The sequence below is a fragment of the Myotis myotis genome, unplaced genomic scaffold, assembly GCF_014108235.1.
Source record: "Myotis myotis isolate mMyoMyo1 unplaced genomic scaffold, mMyoMyo1.p scaffold_m19_p_18, whole genome shotgun sequence".
NCBI classification, from domain to species: Eukaryota; Metazoa; Chordata; class Mammalia; order Chiroptera; family Vespertilionidae; genus Myotis; species Myotis myotis.
Window position 1 is genome coordinate 8,567,220 of NW_023416322.1, and position 16,698 is coordinate 8,583,917.

Below are 16,698 nucleotides of genomic sequence, written 5' to 3' on the forward strand. Positions count from 1 at the left end.
CCAATACAACAAACAGGCATGCTCAGCTCTCAGGCTGATGACCCAGCTGGGGCTCGGGATGCTCAAGAATGTAATAAGCTTTGACTTCAACTGCAAATACCTAGGTTGGAACCTAATAGTAACAGTGACGGTAAACTGGAACACACTGGCATAGCAAGTTGAAGAGTTGGAAATTTTAAAGAAAAGCCTTTTTGAGATAGTTCCATAATGTGTTGCCGGATGGGAGGCGCTGCTGCAGTGCCTGGTCTCAGTCTGCTCTTAACGGGGGAGTTTGGATAAAGTAGGGCTTGTGGCTCTTACCTCTCCGCACATTGTTCCAGAGATGGTCTTTGCTGGCACACCTCTCAAATGCCTCAGGGAGCTTGACAGAGCCTGAGCAGATATACCAGAAAAGAATGCCAAACGCGTAGACATCCACGGAATTATCATACTTCCCTACAGCAAGAAGGGGTGACAAGCAGTGAGCCAGGGAGAGACAGCCATACCATCACCACTAACTTGCACCTGCAGAGGTCTTTACACACTTTTATCTAAGGCTTTTATCATCCATTTTCTCTCATAACAACCCTGTTAGGCAGGACACATTCATAATGCCCATTTTACTAGTATAATAAAAAGAACTATGGCAGTGAAGGCTAAAGCTAGATATTAAGAGCCCCAAGACTAGAACTTGACAAAGGAGAAAGAAAACATGCCTTTTATTTTAATGGGACAGTCGAAAAGATTAATTTCATATTAGGTCATATTAGGGAAATAAAGTTAGAAATACTGGTGGGTGGGCAAGTTGGAACCAGAGTATAAAGATTTTTATAGGCAGACAGAAGAGTCGGGAGTCAGTGGACAGCAGAAGTCATTTATGCTTTAGAGCAGTAGATGACATGAAGAAGAGTATTTTAGAAAGATTATTCTGACAGCAACAGAATGGACTGCAGTAGAAACAATCAAAAGAATTTAAATATGAAGTAACCACAACACATGATAGCAGGGGAAACAGAAATTTAATTTTTTTTCTTTAGTTTTGAACTTTATTTATATGGAACCATATCATATGTGCGGTGTTGTATTTGGTTTCTTTGCGTTATTGTTTTGTGAAATTAATCCATGTTTTACTAGATGCATTTCATTTTCATTGAGATTCAGTATTCCAATGATTCTCTCAGAATTTAGGTATTATATTAATAGACATCTAAATAGTTTAGATGTCTAGTTTAGCTTAGAGCTTCTATTACTTGGTTCTGCAGAAATTTAATTTTAAAGAAGTAGTCTAGAGAAAGAAAAAGGATGACTGTGTCCTTTGTTCGATGTGGGCAGGACTATCGCCCTCCAGCTAAGTCCTCATCCTTATGTAGATCACTCAGTGACGGGCTGGGGGAGGACCTGTGCATGAGGCCGGTGAGAGGAATTCAGACAGATTGCTAATTTAACTACTACCATGCCACCTTCCATCTTCCCCAACAATCATACAACCCCTCCTCATCCACTCAGACAGGATCAAATCTTGGAGTGATTGTTTAGTCATTCTTTTCTGTTCATCACTCATATCAACTTTTAAAAAAACTTGCCCATTCCTCCTCTGAATTATTTCAAATCTGTCACTGTTTTTTGTTTTAGCATGACCTAATCATGAAGACAGCCTCCATTTCCCTATGTTGGTTCTTGCCACTCAAGTTCCCTCTACCTACTCCTGCTAAGCTAATCTTCCATAAACATTTTTCATTCCTTACCTGCTCAAGAGTGCAATAGCACCTTACTTCTTCAACATTAATTCTTCACTCCTCTGTGTGAATTTCAAGCTCATTGCATTTTCCCTCCAACCTGGTTTGCTAGTATTCCCCAAATGGATTTATTTCCTGTCATGCTTATTTCTATTCCGCATTTTTTCTCATATTTTCCATTCCTCAGCTTCCAGAATTTTCTTTCTTTTATGATACATGGTTAGACGCTAGAGACAGAAAGACCTCGATTCCATTCCTAGCTCCATGACTTCTAGCTCAGTGTCCTGGATGGATTCTTCAGCAATCTGGCCTTGACTTAACTTTATCCATAATATAGACACAAAAATGCATCAATATCACTGCAGAATTCTAGTGAGGATTAAATGGAATAAAATATATGAAAAAATATATGCTGCCTAGCTCAAAGAATATACTTAATAAATATGAATTCCTTTCCCACTTACCAATTTTTCCAGATCAGACTCAAGCTCTAACTAAAATATTACCTCTACCACAAAACTATCAGACATTTCAACCTTCATTTATCCCTTTTCTGAATACCAACATTACATCATGTAGCATTTAACTTAGCACTTTATCACATGTTGTCTTATACTGCCCTCTTAAATTATTTTACCTGTTAGTATATCTCTGCTATCTATAAGTTCTTTAATAATAAGCAACAACTCCTAACATAGTATAGGAGTTATCAATAAATTCTTTATGATTAAATAATTGGCTGATTACGGCAGTTATGGCCCAGAGAGACATCCAAAAGAATAGTTGGCGACTCCTATTTGCACTTTGCCTCTTTTCCTCTTTACTTTCCCCTACTTGTCTTAGTTTTTCCTGCTCTCTTTTCTCCCTTGCCTGTGCTGGATCTGCCAGGACTACTTGTGTACACTGCCCGTAGCTCAAAGGGTAGCACTCAGGTTAGAGTACAGAGCCCCATCCAAACCCACTCCCTGCCCTCCAGCTTACCTGTGAAAAGTTCAGGGGCCATATGGATTGGCGTCCCCACAATGCTGCCTGACATCATGGCCTCTGGCTTGCAGAATCCTAAGTCAGTGATCTTGGCTCGGTTCTGCTTGTCCAACTGCCAACAAAGCAGGTAAGAGTCACCCTGTGTCTGATCCTGCACAGAGCATTCAGCTCAGCTGCATCCCCAAACTCGCAAGTAGGTGTCTACCTCATAGCAGCACTTAACCAATCCTGCCTCTGCCTCCCTGTCTCCAGATTCATTCCCAATAGTATCTTCTCCCCAGACTGTAATCAACCTGATGGGGGGACTGCCTTTTTCATCTTGGGGTTCCCAGCACTTAGCATAGTGCCCGGCACTTTCAGGAGCTTGAAAGAATCAGGAAGAATGAATAAGTGAAGAACACTGTGGAAAGTATTTCAGTTCCTGATTTTTATCCTCTGACCTCCAGGCACCAGGGAACAAAGCTTCTAAGTAAGAACACTGAGGTCCTCTGGCCATCTGAAGGAAGTTTCTGGAATTCTCTGTAGTTTCCTTTCCTAAAGGTCCAAGAGAATAAACCTGTGTCTGATTTGGAAATTGAGAAGCCTCTTAGATTTCAGCCTATAATTTTAGGAAGATCTTTCCTTTCCCCCAAATTGCTGTCTTTACACATCATTTAAGTGATGCCAGAGACAACCCAAGAATAATCCAATCTGTTCTTGAGAGGAGTACGTCAAAAGATTCTTTGTAATTTAGATAAGAGTCTCATGACATTTTAAGGAGCATTTACCCATCTCGGTCCAGTATTTCTGATCAAACCCTAAGCAATAACAAGACTTGGAATCCTTAAAAATATCACTGTCACAAAGCGAAAATGGCGGAAGAACTATTCTAGATTAAAGGAGGCTAAAGAAATATGACAACAAAATGCACTGTATGATCCTTGGCTTGGATCTTGGATCAAATAAATAGACTGTATGTGAGATAATGGGACATACTTGGGACAACTGGAAAATGTTAATACAGACAGTATATTAACTAATAGTATTGTATCGATGTTAAATTTCTTGGGTGTGATAATGGCATTTTAAAAAATATATTTTTATTGATTTCTGAGAAGAAGAGAGAGGGAAAGATAGAACACCAATGATGAGAGAGAATCATTGAATCTGCCTCCTGCACAACCCACACTGGGGATCAAGCCTGCAACCAATCATGTGCCCTGACTGGGATTCGAACAGTGACCTCCTGGTTCATAGGTCAATGCTCAACCACTGAGCCATGCCAGTGGGCATGATATGACATTTTAATTACATAGAAGATACCCCCCCCCCTTTTTTTAGGAGATACAAGCTGAAGTACCGGCATACCTCAGAGAGATTGCAGGTACGGTTCCAGAACACTTCTATAAAGCCAATATAATATTGCAATAAAGCAAGTCACATGAAGTTTTTGGTTTCCCAGTGCACATCAAAGTTATTTTTATATTATACTGTAAGTCTGTTAAGTGTGCAATAGCAATATATCTTTTAAAAAACAAGGTACATATATTAATTAAAAAATACTTTATTGGTAAAAAATGCTAACCATCAGGATGGGAGCTTTGGCCTCAGACTGATGGTGGCAGTAGTGCAGATGGGCTGGGCAGGGACCATGGCAGTAGCGGCAGAGGTGGCAGGGGCAGGGTGGCTGGTGGTAGAGGAGGCTGCAGTCTTTAGGGAACTGTAGGTGGAGGCATGGTTCGGGCCAGGATCGAGGAGGCCTGAGGGGCACTTCGGATGTCACATGACAGCTTTGAGAGCTTTGCATAGGAGTGAACAACCAGCCCTACTTCTGTGAGAGTGGTCGCTGCTACAGGCAGCCTGGCTGCTGCACCTACTACTACAAGCTCTGGTGGTTCTGGCCGCTCTGGACTGTCCTCATCCCCTTTAACTACTGTTGCACATTCCATCATCCACGAGCTAGACTCTGGCTGCAGCCACAGCAGCGGCAGCATGAGATTAACTTGTTGGCCCACCACGGAGCATGCCACAGAGCATGACATGGAGCGGGCCCTGTTCCTACCAGCTCACTGCTTGACCTTCGCCTCCTCAGTGCCTTCAAGCCCCCCAGCCTATGAGGATGTGGTTCACCTCCCAGTCACACCACCTCCTTACACTGCCATCCAGGTGCCCCTTGACTGTTCCCAGGGAATGACTGCGGCTCCTCTACTACTAGCTGTCCTGCCCACTGCAAAGGAGCAAACACGAAAGGTATTTCTTCCTCCCCCGAGTGCCCCCCTCATCAGCAGAGGGAGCCTGGGGCATGGGTTGAGCCCTGTCCCCATATCCTGACGCTATTACGAGCTGCCTGGTGACTTGGGTATGGAGCTCTGCCCTTATTCCGACTCCCGCACGGGTGAGTCAGTCAAGGAGGCTAGGGCTAGATCTGGGGACCACGCCCCTTGTACATTGCCCCTAGATCCCATACCCCAAGTTTCTTCTGTGGGGCTGGTCCCAACTCCCTGAGTTCTCCTCGGGCTCTCCCTGCCCTCCCAGAATCTGTCTGAAAGGGCTGGAGTCCTGAGGAGAGGGGCTGTGCTGGAAGGACTGTGCTAGCTCTACCTCCAATGACATGCACAGGAGCCTATGATCTCACTGAAGAGATATGAACAACAGCAAAAAATGCTAACCATCGTCTGAGACTTCAGTGAGTTGTAATCTTTTTGCTGGTGCAGGGTCTTGCCTCAATGTTGATAGCTGCTGATTGAGCAGGGTAGTGCCGGCAACAATTTCTTAGAACAACAATGACGTTTGCTGCATCAATTGATTCTTCTTTTCACTAACAATTTCTCTGTAGCATATGATGCTGTTTGATAGCATTTACCCACCGTGGAACTATTTTCAAAATTCAAGTCAGTTCTCTCAAACCCTGCTGCTGTTTTAACAACTACGTTTATGTAACATTCTAAATCCTTTGTTGTCATTTCAACAATCCACTTTCTTTGCTCATCCATGGGAAGAAATTCCTCATTCATTAACGTCTTATGAGATTGTAGCAATTCTGTCACATCTTTGGGCTCCATTTCTAATGCCTCCACTGAAACTTTGACCCCCTTTGAAGACATCCACGAGAGCTGGAATCAGATTCTTTCAAACGCCCTGTTAATGTTGATATTCTGACCTCTTCCCATGAATCACAAATGTTCTCAATGGCATCTATAATAGTGAATCCTTTCTAGAAGGTTTTCAATTTACTTTGCCCAGATCCACCAGAGGAATCACTATCTATGGCAGCTGTAGTCTCACAAAATGTATCCCTTAAATAATAAGACTTGAAAGTCAAAATTATTCCTTGTTCCATCGGTTACAGAATGGATGTTTTGTTAGCAGGTATGAAAACAACATTAATCTCCTTATATATCTCCATCAGAGCTCTTGGATAACCAGGAACATGTCACTGAGCAGTAATATTTTAAAAGGAATCTTTTTTTCTGAGCAGTAGGTCTCAACAGTGGGCTTAAAATATTCAGCCAACATGTTGTAAACAGATGTGCTGTCATCCAGGCTTTGTGGTTCCACTTATAGAGCACAGGCAGAATAGATTTAGTGTGATTCTTAAGGGCTCTAGGATTTCCAGAATGGTAAATGATCAGTGGCTTCAACTTGAAGTCACCAGCTGCATTAGCCCCTAACAAGAGAGTCAGCCTGTCCTTTGAACCTCTGAAGCCAGCCATGGTCTTCTCTAGCTGAGAACCTCATAGAAGGCCTCATCTTCCAATAGAAGGCTGTTTCATGTACACTGAAAAGCTGTTGTCCAGTGTAGCCACCTTCATTAATTATCTTAGCTAGATCTTCTGGACAACGTGCTGCAGCGGCTACATCAGCACGTGCTGCTTCATAGTTTTTCCTTAAACCCTGTGAACCTACCTGTGCTAGCTTCAAACTTTTTGTCTGCAGCTTCCTCACCTCTCTCAGCCTTGAAAAGAACTGGAAAGAACTAGGGCCTTGCTCTGGATTAGGCTTTGACTTAAGGAAATGTGGCTGGTTTAATCTTCCATCCAGACCTCTAGGCCATTCTCCTCATCAGCAATAGGCTGTTTTGCTTTCTTAGCATATGTGTGTTCACTGGGCCGCACTTTTCCTTTCCTTTGAGAACTTTTCCTTTGCATTCACAACTTGACTAACCAGTACAAGAGGCCCAGCTTTTGGCCTCTTGACTTCCGACGTGTCTTCCTCACTGAGCTTAATTATTTCTAGCTTTTAATTTAAAGTGAGAGATGGGTGATGTTTCCTTTCACCTGAACACTTGGAGGTCATTGTGAGGTTATTAATTGGCCTAATTTCAACATTGTTGTGTGTCAGGGAATCAGTAGAGCAGTCAAAACACACACATTTAATAATTGTCACCATATATGGGTATGGCTTGTGGTGCCCTAAGACGATTTCAATAGTAACATCCAAGGTCATTAATCACAGATCACCATAACAAATATAACAACAAAAATTACCAAAATGTGACACAGCGACATGAAGTGAGCAAATGCTATTGGAAAAAAGGCACCAGTACACCTGTTTAAGGCAAAGTTGTCACAAACCTTCGATTTATAAGAAACACAGTATCTGTGAAGTGTGTTGAGCAAAGCACAATAAAACAAGGTATGTCTATATTTAGGAATGACAGGTTATCTGCAATTTATTTTCATAAGTGTGTGTGTGTGTGTGTGTATAGAGACCACTAGGAAAAATAAAGAATATGAATCTGGGTGAACAGTATATAGGCTTTCATTGTACTGTTCTTTTAATTTTTCTATAAGTTTAAATGTTTTCAAGTGTTGGGAGAAAAAACCTAAAGCAATATGAACTGGGTCTCTGATGCAAGTCCCCCCTCAACTTTAAGTTCAAAATAACCACCCAACTACTCTGCTATTAACTCTACTACTTTCCCTCCAGTCTTCTCCTAGAAAGACCACTTAACCCAGCGGCAGCACGTTCTGCTGGAGAAGCAGCTCTTCCTTACCAGCACATTCTTCAGTTTGATATCACGGTGGACGAGTCCCTGGCTGTGCAGGAAGCGGATTCCTTCCACCACGTCTAGTGCTATCTGCAAACGTGTCTTCAAGGTCAGCCCAGCCTTGGGGAAACAAAAGCTTATTTGTCACTAGCAAGACAACTTGTCAATCCAATCTGCTTACACCAACGAAGAGTTCCTTATATGGGGTCTGAAAGACTGGCTGCACTAGGGTATACAAGGACAGAAAAGTGGATGGAAAAAAGGGGGAAGAGGAAATCAGTTAGGAGAGGGAAATAAAGAAAAAGCAAAGAAGAGCAAGCTATGCAGGCCAGATAGAATCCCTTGGAGGTTGTATTTTAGCTGGATAATCCCCACATGTGACTAGGAGAGGTGCACCCAAACGACTAGAGGCATGAGCTCATTCTAACCCCTAAGCACCATACTGACTTCTCATGGTTCCTGCAAGTATTTCTAAGGATTCTTCTGTCCTACTTCTGGAAGCTTCCAAACAAACTGGTACAGGAGAAATCTATGGGAAGGGGCCTACCCAGATATTCTGGGGTTAGCTTTCCCCCCATTCTTCTAAGCTCTGGTCCATAGACAAAAGAAACCTCTAGTCCTTTTGGTGGTTATTTTATTTTATTTTTTATTTTTTAAAATATATTTTATTGATTTTTCACAGAGAGGAGGGGAGAGGGATAGAGTTAGAAACATCGATGAGAGAGAAACATCGATGAGAGAGAAACATCGATCAGCTGTCTCCTGCACACCCCCCTACTGGGGATTTGCCCGCAACCAAGGTACATGCCCTTGACTGGAATCGAACCTGGGACCCTTGAGTCCGCAGGCCAACGCTCTATCCACTGAGCCAAACCAGTCAGGGCAAAAAATATATATATATATATTTTTTTTTACAGAGAGGAAGGGAAAGGGATAGAGAGCTAGAAACATCGATCAGCTGCCTCCTGCACACCCCCTACTGGGGATGTGCCCGCAACCAAGGTACATGCCCTTGACAGGAATGGAACCTGGGACCCTTCAGTCCCCAGGCCGACGCTCTATCCACTGAGCCAAATGGGTTAGGGCTTTGGTAGTTATTTTAGATGAGGGAAACGCAGCATCCAACTGAGGGTCTTTCACTCGAATAAAATCTTTTGATAGCTTCTTGCTATCTATTAACAGAATTTGAATTCTATGGAAACTCTGAACATTTTCAGTCCTCTATAACTTGCTCCAAACATTGCTTGACACATTACCCCCTCACCCCTCAACAATTCCAAAATGAACCAGCTCTTCCAATGTTGATGAGTGTCCTTACTGGCCTTCCAATGCTCTTGGCATTGCACTATTTCCTCCCCCTGGTATGGCCTCTTCTTCCTAACTGTCCAAATGTTAGCCATCAGTGTGTACTTGTTACACTCAAGTGCCCCATCTTCACAGAATATTCACTGACTATAATTCTCTTAAAAGTCCTGGTAATTATACTTTTTGACTCTATGGTGCTTAATAAAGGGCCTTGTACAAAGTAGTCACTACTACACATATGTGTTGACTAAACAACAAAAACTGGTTTATACACTGACAGCAAAAAGGGAGAGAACAGCAGCGTTACAGGAAGTTTGTCTGTGCTTCTGAGTCGTCTAGATATCCCACCATAGGACGGAAAAGTGGTTACGTTACAGTATTCTGGATATGAACTGGGCCAAAAAACAGATTCTGAAAATTTTTAAAGATTTTTTGGAAATAAGGGTAATAAAGCTTGATTATTCCAACAATGTCTTATAAAAGGTTGAAGCTCTAAACAAACAAGAAAGGATGAAAGGCCAGGCAGGAACCTGCGGATCTGGCTGTCAGCTGGACCTCACTCTCCCTGCCTCGCCTCACCTTCAGCCCAGTGTAGAGGTCCCGGTGGAGCCGCTCCATAATGAGCAGCACGGCAATGCTGGAGCCACCACCATAGTTGTAGTCGATGACAGAACCATGGAGGTCCACCAACCGCTCATGCTTCGGCAGAGACCTGGCAGGAAGGAGAGAGGTCTGGGCTATAATGCACAGCATGCCACATGTGGGAGGAACACCCTGAAGACAGGCTTAGTCTAGGCCCATAGGTAATGGCCCTCAGTACAGAGAGAGGGCACGGAGAACGGCTTCTCAAACAAGGACAAAGAATTATGGAATCTAAAAATTGATAGGTATTAAGAACTAAGGAAGAAAGTCAAATGAAAGGATGAGTCTGAGAAGTCAGGATGTTGGGAAAGGGCAGCCAAACACAGTAAAGACCTTGAAGAGAGCAGTTTCAGACCAGACATAGAAATACTGGTCCACACATTCTTAGACCTGGGTGTGGAGGGACCCGGCATGCTGTAGCTCTTGGTACAAAATTTATGCCAGGCTTCTGGCTTCTTCTCTGGACCTTTTTCCCACAGAGGTGAACGAGAGCCTACCCACCTCATGTAGTGAAACTCCAGGGCCAGGTCATTCCAGTGCTTCTCATCGGGAGGAACCACCGACTTGAGGGCGCAAGGGAAGTGTCCCCCCCAGTTGTCACAGAGGTACACCACACCATACTGGCCTCGGCCCAGTTCCTGTCCCAGTTTAGGTTTATCTACAAGGTACAGAGACAGAGATAAGGCAGGAGGGATGGGAACTTGCTGGGCAACCTCCCCAAAATTCTTAGCCATGGACCTGCCTAGAGGCAGGAAGTCATAAGTATGCTTGGGAGAGATTCTAATGTCATTCGAAGCCAGCAGAAAGTAACCGAACTGGTGTGACAGAAATAGACCTCGGTCCTGTTCTTTGGAGTACATAAATAGCAGAACCACACACACTTCAGGAATGCAACAACACATCAGGGAGTGCTAGGCAGCTTCGCAAGGACGCAGCTTTGGACACTCGGATTCTCCAAGGCTGAACAGGAGCACCCTCCTCCAATTTACTGTGGAAGAAAGGACTCACGATGCAGCAAGACATCCTGTAAAGAACGGCTCTCCAGAGAAAGGCGCGCCAGGCGGGGGGCATGATCTTTCCGAACCTTCAGCCACAGATCCTCAGTTTTCTCCAATCGGCCTGAGTGGCCAGCTTCCAGCTGGGAGGACACACACACAAAAAAAACATGACCTAGTTAAGTCCCTAGCTCTGGCTTCCTCCCCTGTTGTATAAGAATAATATCTGCCTCATAAGAATAACTGTGAGAATTAAATAAGATGTATGTAAGATATTTAGCTCAGAGATTAGTCATAATGGGCTCTCAACAAGTAGCAATTTTTCCTCCTGGAGGCATATCACATCTACCCACCCTCACCCAGCACACACATATAACACATATTCTCTCACACACATACACCAAAGGGACAAGCAGATGTCATATAATTACAAATTAGTATTGAACTTGGATAGTCATCCCTTTCTGTCATCAATCCTAAAATTCTACATAAACTTACACAAAATTCCTGCCCCTTGATTTTTATTCCTTATTCAATGAAACGGGGAGAAATTAACTGATTCCCTGCATTCTCCCTAGAGTTAAAATAGAAAAATATCCACATGAAAAACTTATTAACAAAACTTCCTTAACGTAGAGGGTGGGAAACCTTTTTCCTGCCAAGGGCCATTTGGATATTTATAACATCAATCACAGGCCATACAAAATTATCAACTTGAAAATTAGCCTATGTTTTCTACATTTGGTCAAACATTTAATTAATTCACTCCTAATGCCTTGGCAGGGCCAGACCAAATGATTTCATGGGCCTTATATGGCCTGTGGGCCAGACACCCTTTAACAGAATAAATATATATATGACTTCTTAAAAATTATGTGAACAGGAGCAAAATATTCTCCAATGCATGAGGTTCTTCTCTGCTTGACCCAGCTGTATCTCCCTCCCTACATACCCACCTGCCTCAAGGAGGCTGCAAAAGCCTCATGAGAACTATTGAGCCGGGTCCGGAACTGGCTGCAAATGCTTTTGGCCAACTTGGAGGCACTGAGGCTCTCAATGGCTTCCTGGGCCACCTTCCTCTTCCACTCTATTGTGACGGCAGGTGGGCTCACCCACGTGATGCGCTGGATGATCTGCCAGGACAAGAACAGTAAGAACACGGAGGGATGGGAGACAGAAACCACTAAAAAACACCAGACCCTCTCCATTCCTTTTAAAATATTTTTAATTGATTTTTTTAGAGGAAGGAAGAGGGTGAGAGGGAAACATCAATGAAGAGTAAAGCACAGATCAGCTGCCTCCTACACTCCCCCTTCTGGGAATCAAGCCTGCAACCTGGGCATGTGCCCTGACTGGGAATCAAACCAGCAACCTTTAGGTATATGGGACGATGCCCAACCAACTGAACCTCACCATCCAGGGCGGGCTCGCTCGCTCCCTCCCTCCCTCCCTCCCTCCCTCCCTCCCTCCCTTCCTTCCTTCCTTCCTTCCATTGATTTAGAGAGGAAGGGGGAGAGGGAAGGAGGGAAGGAGAGAGGAAGAGAGAGGTGGAGAGGGGAAAGAGAGGGAGAGAGAGAGAAACACTGATTTGTTGTCCCACTTATTTGTGCGTTCCTTGGTAGATTCTTGTATGTGCCCTGATGGAAGATTAAACGAACCCACAACCTTGAAGGGTCAGGATGATGTTCTAACCAACTGAGCTAGCCCGCCATGGCTGGTTTATCCATCCTTAAGACAGAAGCCCTATGAAGTCTAGGACTCCACTCTAATTCTATCTACTTCAAAATCAGGGCTCAGCCCAAAGGAAAGCATTAAAGAACAGGAGGCCTAGTCTACGTGCTTACAAACTCTCAATACATTATATCCAGTACCAGGAAGTACCTGATAAATCCCTCAGTGAAGTTAGTAAATAATTCCATTTAAAAGGAACCACATACGGCCTCAGGCAATAAAGCCTGGTTCTGAGAAAACATTTAGGTTTGGACAAAGAAACATGAAAAAGCTAGTGAAGCAGTCTTACGGCTCCATAAAATAGAACTTAAACACACCACGTTTAGGAGTTCAAGGTAGCAATGTTAACAATTACATTAGAATAAGCAAGAACCAGAATCCTCCCAGGAAGGCAAACTAGGGAAAATGGCCACCTCACACTAACAGATCCTAGATATTGTGACTAAGATTCATTCGAGTCAACTAAAGGCTGACCATTTTTTCTCTAAGCAACCTCTACCTGTTTGATTTGCTCCCACAGCATCCTTGTCACCGAGGAACCTGAGTGAAACGTGACTTCCACATGATAGGCAGCATTTAAGATCTGGAAGAGAACACACAGAAGAAAATCAGTATGCCCTAAGTGGTTTTTTACAAAAGGCAATAAATGATACTTACTTCAAGAATATAGCCTGGTCTCAAGGTTCTCAAACTTATCCCTCAATATAAGCGCAGAGTCAATGCAAGTTGATCATCTATGTTGGGACTATTTGGGCCCCTTTCCTTCACCTTCCCGCTCATTGCCTTAACTGCAATTGTACAGTTCACGAGCACCCCCCACAGGCAGTGGTCATGACAAGAAAACAAAACAAAATTCTAACTGGATCAGCAAAATGTTGAAAGGGAAATTGCTGGCTACCTTGAAGTTGGGCTTGTGTGTGGATTCTGTTTCATGTGTTATCTGTAACATGGTGTCTTAAACACTCTTTGAGTACCTGTTTGAGATTATTACTGGTGATGTGAACTGAGATATCCTGAGACTTCTCTAGGCTCTGCAGACACCGTTCCAGGGTTCCAACGAAGCTCTCACGTAGGTAATCCACCGAGCTGATCAGCTTATTAGCCACCGCCTGATTCAGCCGGGAGATGATGAGTTCCTGGATCTGTCGGATGCAGCATTTGATCTCTCTGGTGCCCACTGGTTCCCCATTCTCAGGAACAATGACATCTGCAGAGGCAGAGAAATGAGCTCGGTGGCAGGGAAGGGCGGGCACACTGAATAAAGGCATCTCCCAAGCCAAGGAGCTACCATGACAGTGGCTATAAAACAAATGGTCAACTGATGAATTCTGACCCTCAGGATGATCAGGGGCCATGTAATCCTCAAGTACTTAAAGGAGCTAAGAATCCTAAGAAGGAACAATTGTATATAGAATAAGCCTACTGATTTTGTTAGCTTTTTGGTCACATTTATAAGATGGGAAGAACATTTATTGAGTGCAGACTCTTTGAGAGCACTATAGTAAGTATTTTACATATGTAGTCTAATTTAATCCTCACAATAACTTTGTCAGGTGGGTATTATTGGTTATATTTTATAGATCAGAAAACAGCCTCACAGAAAGGACAAACTGGGCATTGGAAATGTCCAGTCAGGAAGTACTACAGCCAGCATTTGAACCCAAAGCTCATGAATTCCAAAGTCATATTTCCCACCACCTAGCATATTGAGAAAAATCCCAGAGTTAGGCATTCAATTCTAATCAATTACTAGGTAAATATAAAAAAATTATATAGCCGAAACCGGTTTGGCTCAGTGGATGGAGCGTTGGCCTGCGGACTGAAGGGTCCCAGGTTCGATTCCGGTCAAGGGCATGTGCCTGGCTTGTGGGCATATCCCCAGTGGGAGATGTGCAGGAGGCAGCTGATCGATGTTTCTCTCTCATCGATGTTTCTGACTCTCTATCTCTCTCCCTTCCTCTCTGTAAAAAATCAATAAAAATATTTTTAAAAAATTATATAAATATAAAAATTGGAGCATTGGTTATCCCCACTAATGGCTGTTTTGCAAGCCAGAGGACAGAAGAAGTTAAGAGGAGATAAATTACCTACAAAAACTCCACTCCTAAAAAGGCATTCTTGTGTCTACTGGTGAAAATTTAATGTCACCTCTTTGGAGGAAATCTGGCAACATCTACCAAAATTCTAAGCTCACCAACTAACAACAAGAACAAAAAAAAAAACCCCTATATACCCTTTGACCTAACTACTGTGCTTCTAGAAATTATTTTTCTAGAAATACACCCTTACAAGTCCCAAAGATATATATGGACAACAATGATCAATGCAGAGCAGTTTGTAATAGTAAAAAAGAAAAGAAAAGAAAAAGAAATAGACTAAATGTCCATCAGTAGGGGAGTAGTCAAATGAATTTAGGTATAGATGCATTAGAAGAAGACAAACTTGTATGCACATTTATGGAAAGATCTCTAAGACATGAAGTAAATGTAAAAACAAGGGGCAGAAGATATGGAAGAAAACTGGGGGACAGTATCTTTGACACCTTTGAGTTAAGTACCATGTATACAGGTATTATCTTTTCAAGCAACAAATATTTTACAAAGTATGTATGTCTTGATACTAAGTGTATATGCATTATCTTTATTAAAAACAACAACAACAAAACAGTAATAAGAATCTGGCTTCATAGAACATGTGGTAGATATCTCCTAAATCTATTTATTGTTGTCTCAAGAATACCCAGAAAAGACTTAGAACAACGTAAGAAGTAGGCACATGGCCAACCAGGTAAGAAGATCCACAAAAACACAATGCAGTTAACAAAGCCAGACATGATCTATTTGTTTCCAGTTACTCCTACGTCTGTTGAACTAACCATTGTATCCTAGACACCAAACATGATATGCCTGGCACATAATAGGCAATCAAATATTTCAATGCCCAACCTAGCTGCCCTATGTGCTCTATGGTACCAGCACTGCCACTCCAGTCTCTCTAATTATTCAGGAGACTTCCTAGGATTTCCACTGCAAGTGAGCATTTCTCAGCAATTCCTCCCCACTGTAGGAAGTCAACAAAGAGGTATTTTTGTTCATCTTTAGAAATACAGGTAAGAAATGAGGCATCCTCTGTATCTGTAAGTTTAGCAGCCATATACCATCATTCAATACTCATTCATTCTCCAAAGATGTACTATAACAGACTGTGCTATTTGCTGCAGGGGATATAAGATCCAGATCCTATTCTACTTCACCTTTAGGATTTTAGAAAATAGAACAACATAATTATTAATAACTATAATAAAATAGCTAAGAAAAGTAAAGAAACTTCATGAAAAATGTTACTTGGAAGAGGCTTGAAGGGTAAGTAGCATTCACAGACAATATAAGACATTTCCGGTTTAGAACAGGGCATGAGCAAAGGAAAAGGAAAAGGAACATATAGAGGACAGCAAGCAGTTGAGAGCAACCCAAGCAGAAATTACAGAAGGTGCATAGTGGGAAATTAGACTGGGAAAGTTGGTAAGGGCCAGGCTTGGGAAAACCTTTAATACTAGGCAAAGGAGTCTAAACGTAATCTGTAGGAACAGGGAGCCAATAATGATGAACTGGCGAAGCAGAGAAAGATGTCACTGAGATCAATCAGGTAACAACAGTTTCATTAGACTAAAGAGGAGGAATAGGAAAGCAAAGGGAGATGTACAACATGGAAGAAGACACATCAGGAATTGGCAACCAACTGGATGTGTGGATGAGAGAAAGAAAACAGTTAAAGACTATGCCGAGGTTTTGAAGCTGGTTACCAGGAAGACAGTGGCATCCAGCACCTAAGAAGTAAAGCATATGAAACAGAGTATTGGCTCAGGAATCAGACTATATCGATTTAAATTCTGCCTCTACTACTTAGGAGTTGTGTGACCTTGAGCAAATTAACCTGAGCTTCAGTTCCCTCATCAAGGAAATGGCAATAAATAGAATTCACCTAGGGAGGCTGTTTTTGAAACACACACACACACACACACACACACACACACACACACCAGATGCTAGGTCCCATGTCAGAAATTCTGATGAATTAGTAGTCTCGAGCATCTCTATTTTCAAAAAGCCTCCCAGGTGTAACTTGCAAACCATGTCATGGTAATGGGTAGTAGAGCTAATGTTTATGCAGCTGTCAGTATACAAAGTCAACAGCATCTAAAACCAAAAGATCTGACTAACCACTTTGGCCCAACTTTATTCATAGCCATTTGTAAGAAAGGGACCACCAGAGAAGCTAAAAACACTACTTTGTGAAATCCTTCTAAGTTGGGTTTTAAGAGCAACCTGAAAAGAAAATGGACACCATGGCTCACACG

At 42.6% G+C, this 16,698-nt stretch overlaps 1 protein-coding gene and 1 pseudogene across 2 annotated transcripts in view; one reads left to right on the top strand and one right to left on the bottom strand.

Moving 5' to 3' along the window:
* The window catches only part of DSTYK (dual serine/threonine and tyrosine protein kinase), a 60,619-nt gene that overhangs the window by 4,676 nt on the left and 39,245 nt on the right, over nt 1-16,698 (bottom strand). For both annotated transcript variants that reach the window (XR_004973201.1, XM_036342452.1), the window contains exons 4-12: nt 13,316-13,548; nt 12,841-12,924; nt 11,567-11,743; nt 10,624-10,753; nt 10,117-10,273; nt 9,553-9,685; nt 7,675-7,788; nt 2,697-2,811; nt 301-435 (exon numbers count right to left, since the gene is read on the bottom strand). Coding sequence is in view for 1 of the 2 variants with exons in the window: in XM_036342452.1 (XP_036198345.1) it covers nt 301-435; nt 2,697-2,811; nt 7,675-7,788; nt 9,553-9,685; nt 10,117-10,273; nt 10,624-10,753; nt 11,567-11,743; nt 12,841-12,924; nt 13,316-13,548 (1,278 nt within the window). In the remaining variant the exon portion in view is untranslated. The remainder of the gene's footprint in view (nt 1-300; nt 436-2,696; nt 2,812-7,674; nt 7,789-9,552; nt 9,686-10,116; nt 10,274-10,623; nt 10,754-11,566; nt 11,744-12,840; nt 12,925-13,315; nt 13,549-16,698) is intronic.
* On the top strand, nt 4,413-5,183 carry LOC118672792 (annotated as a pseudogene).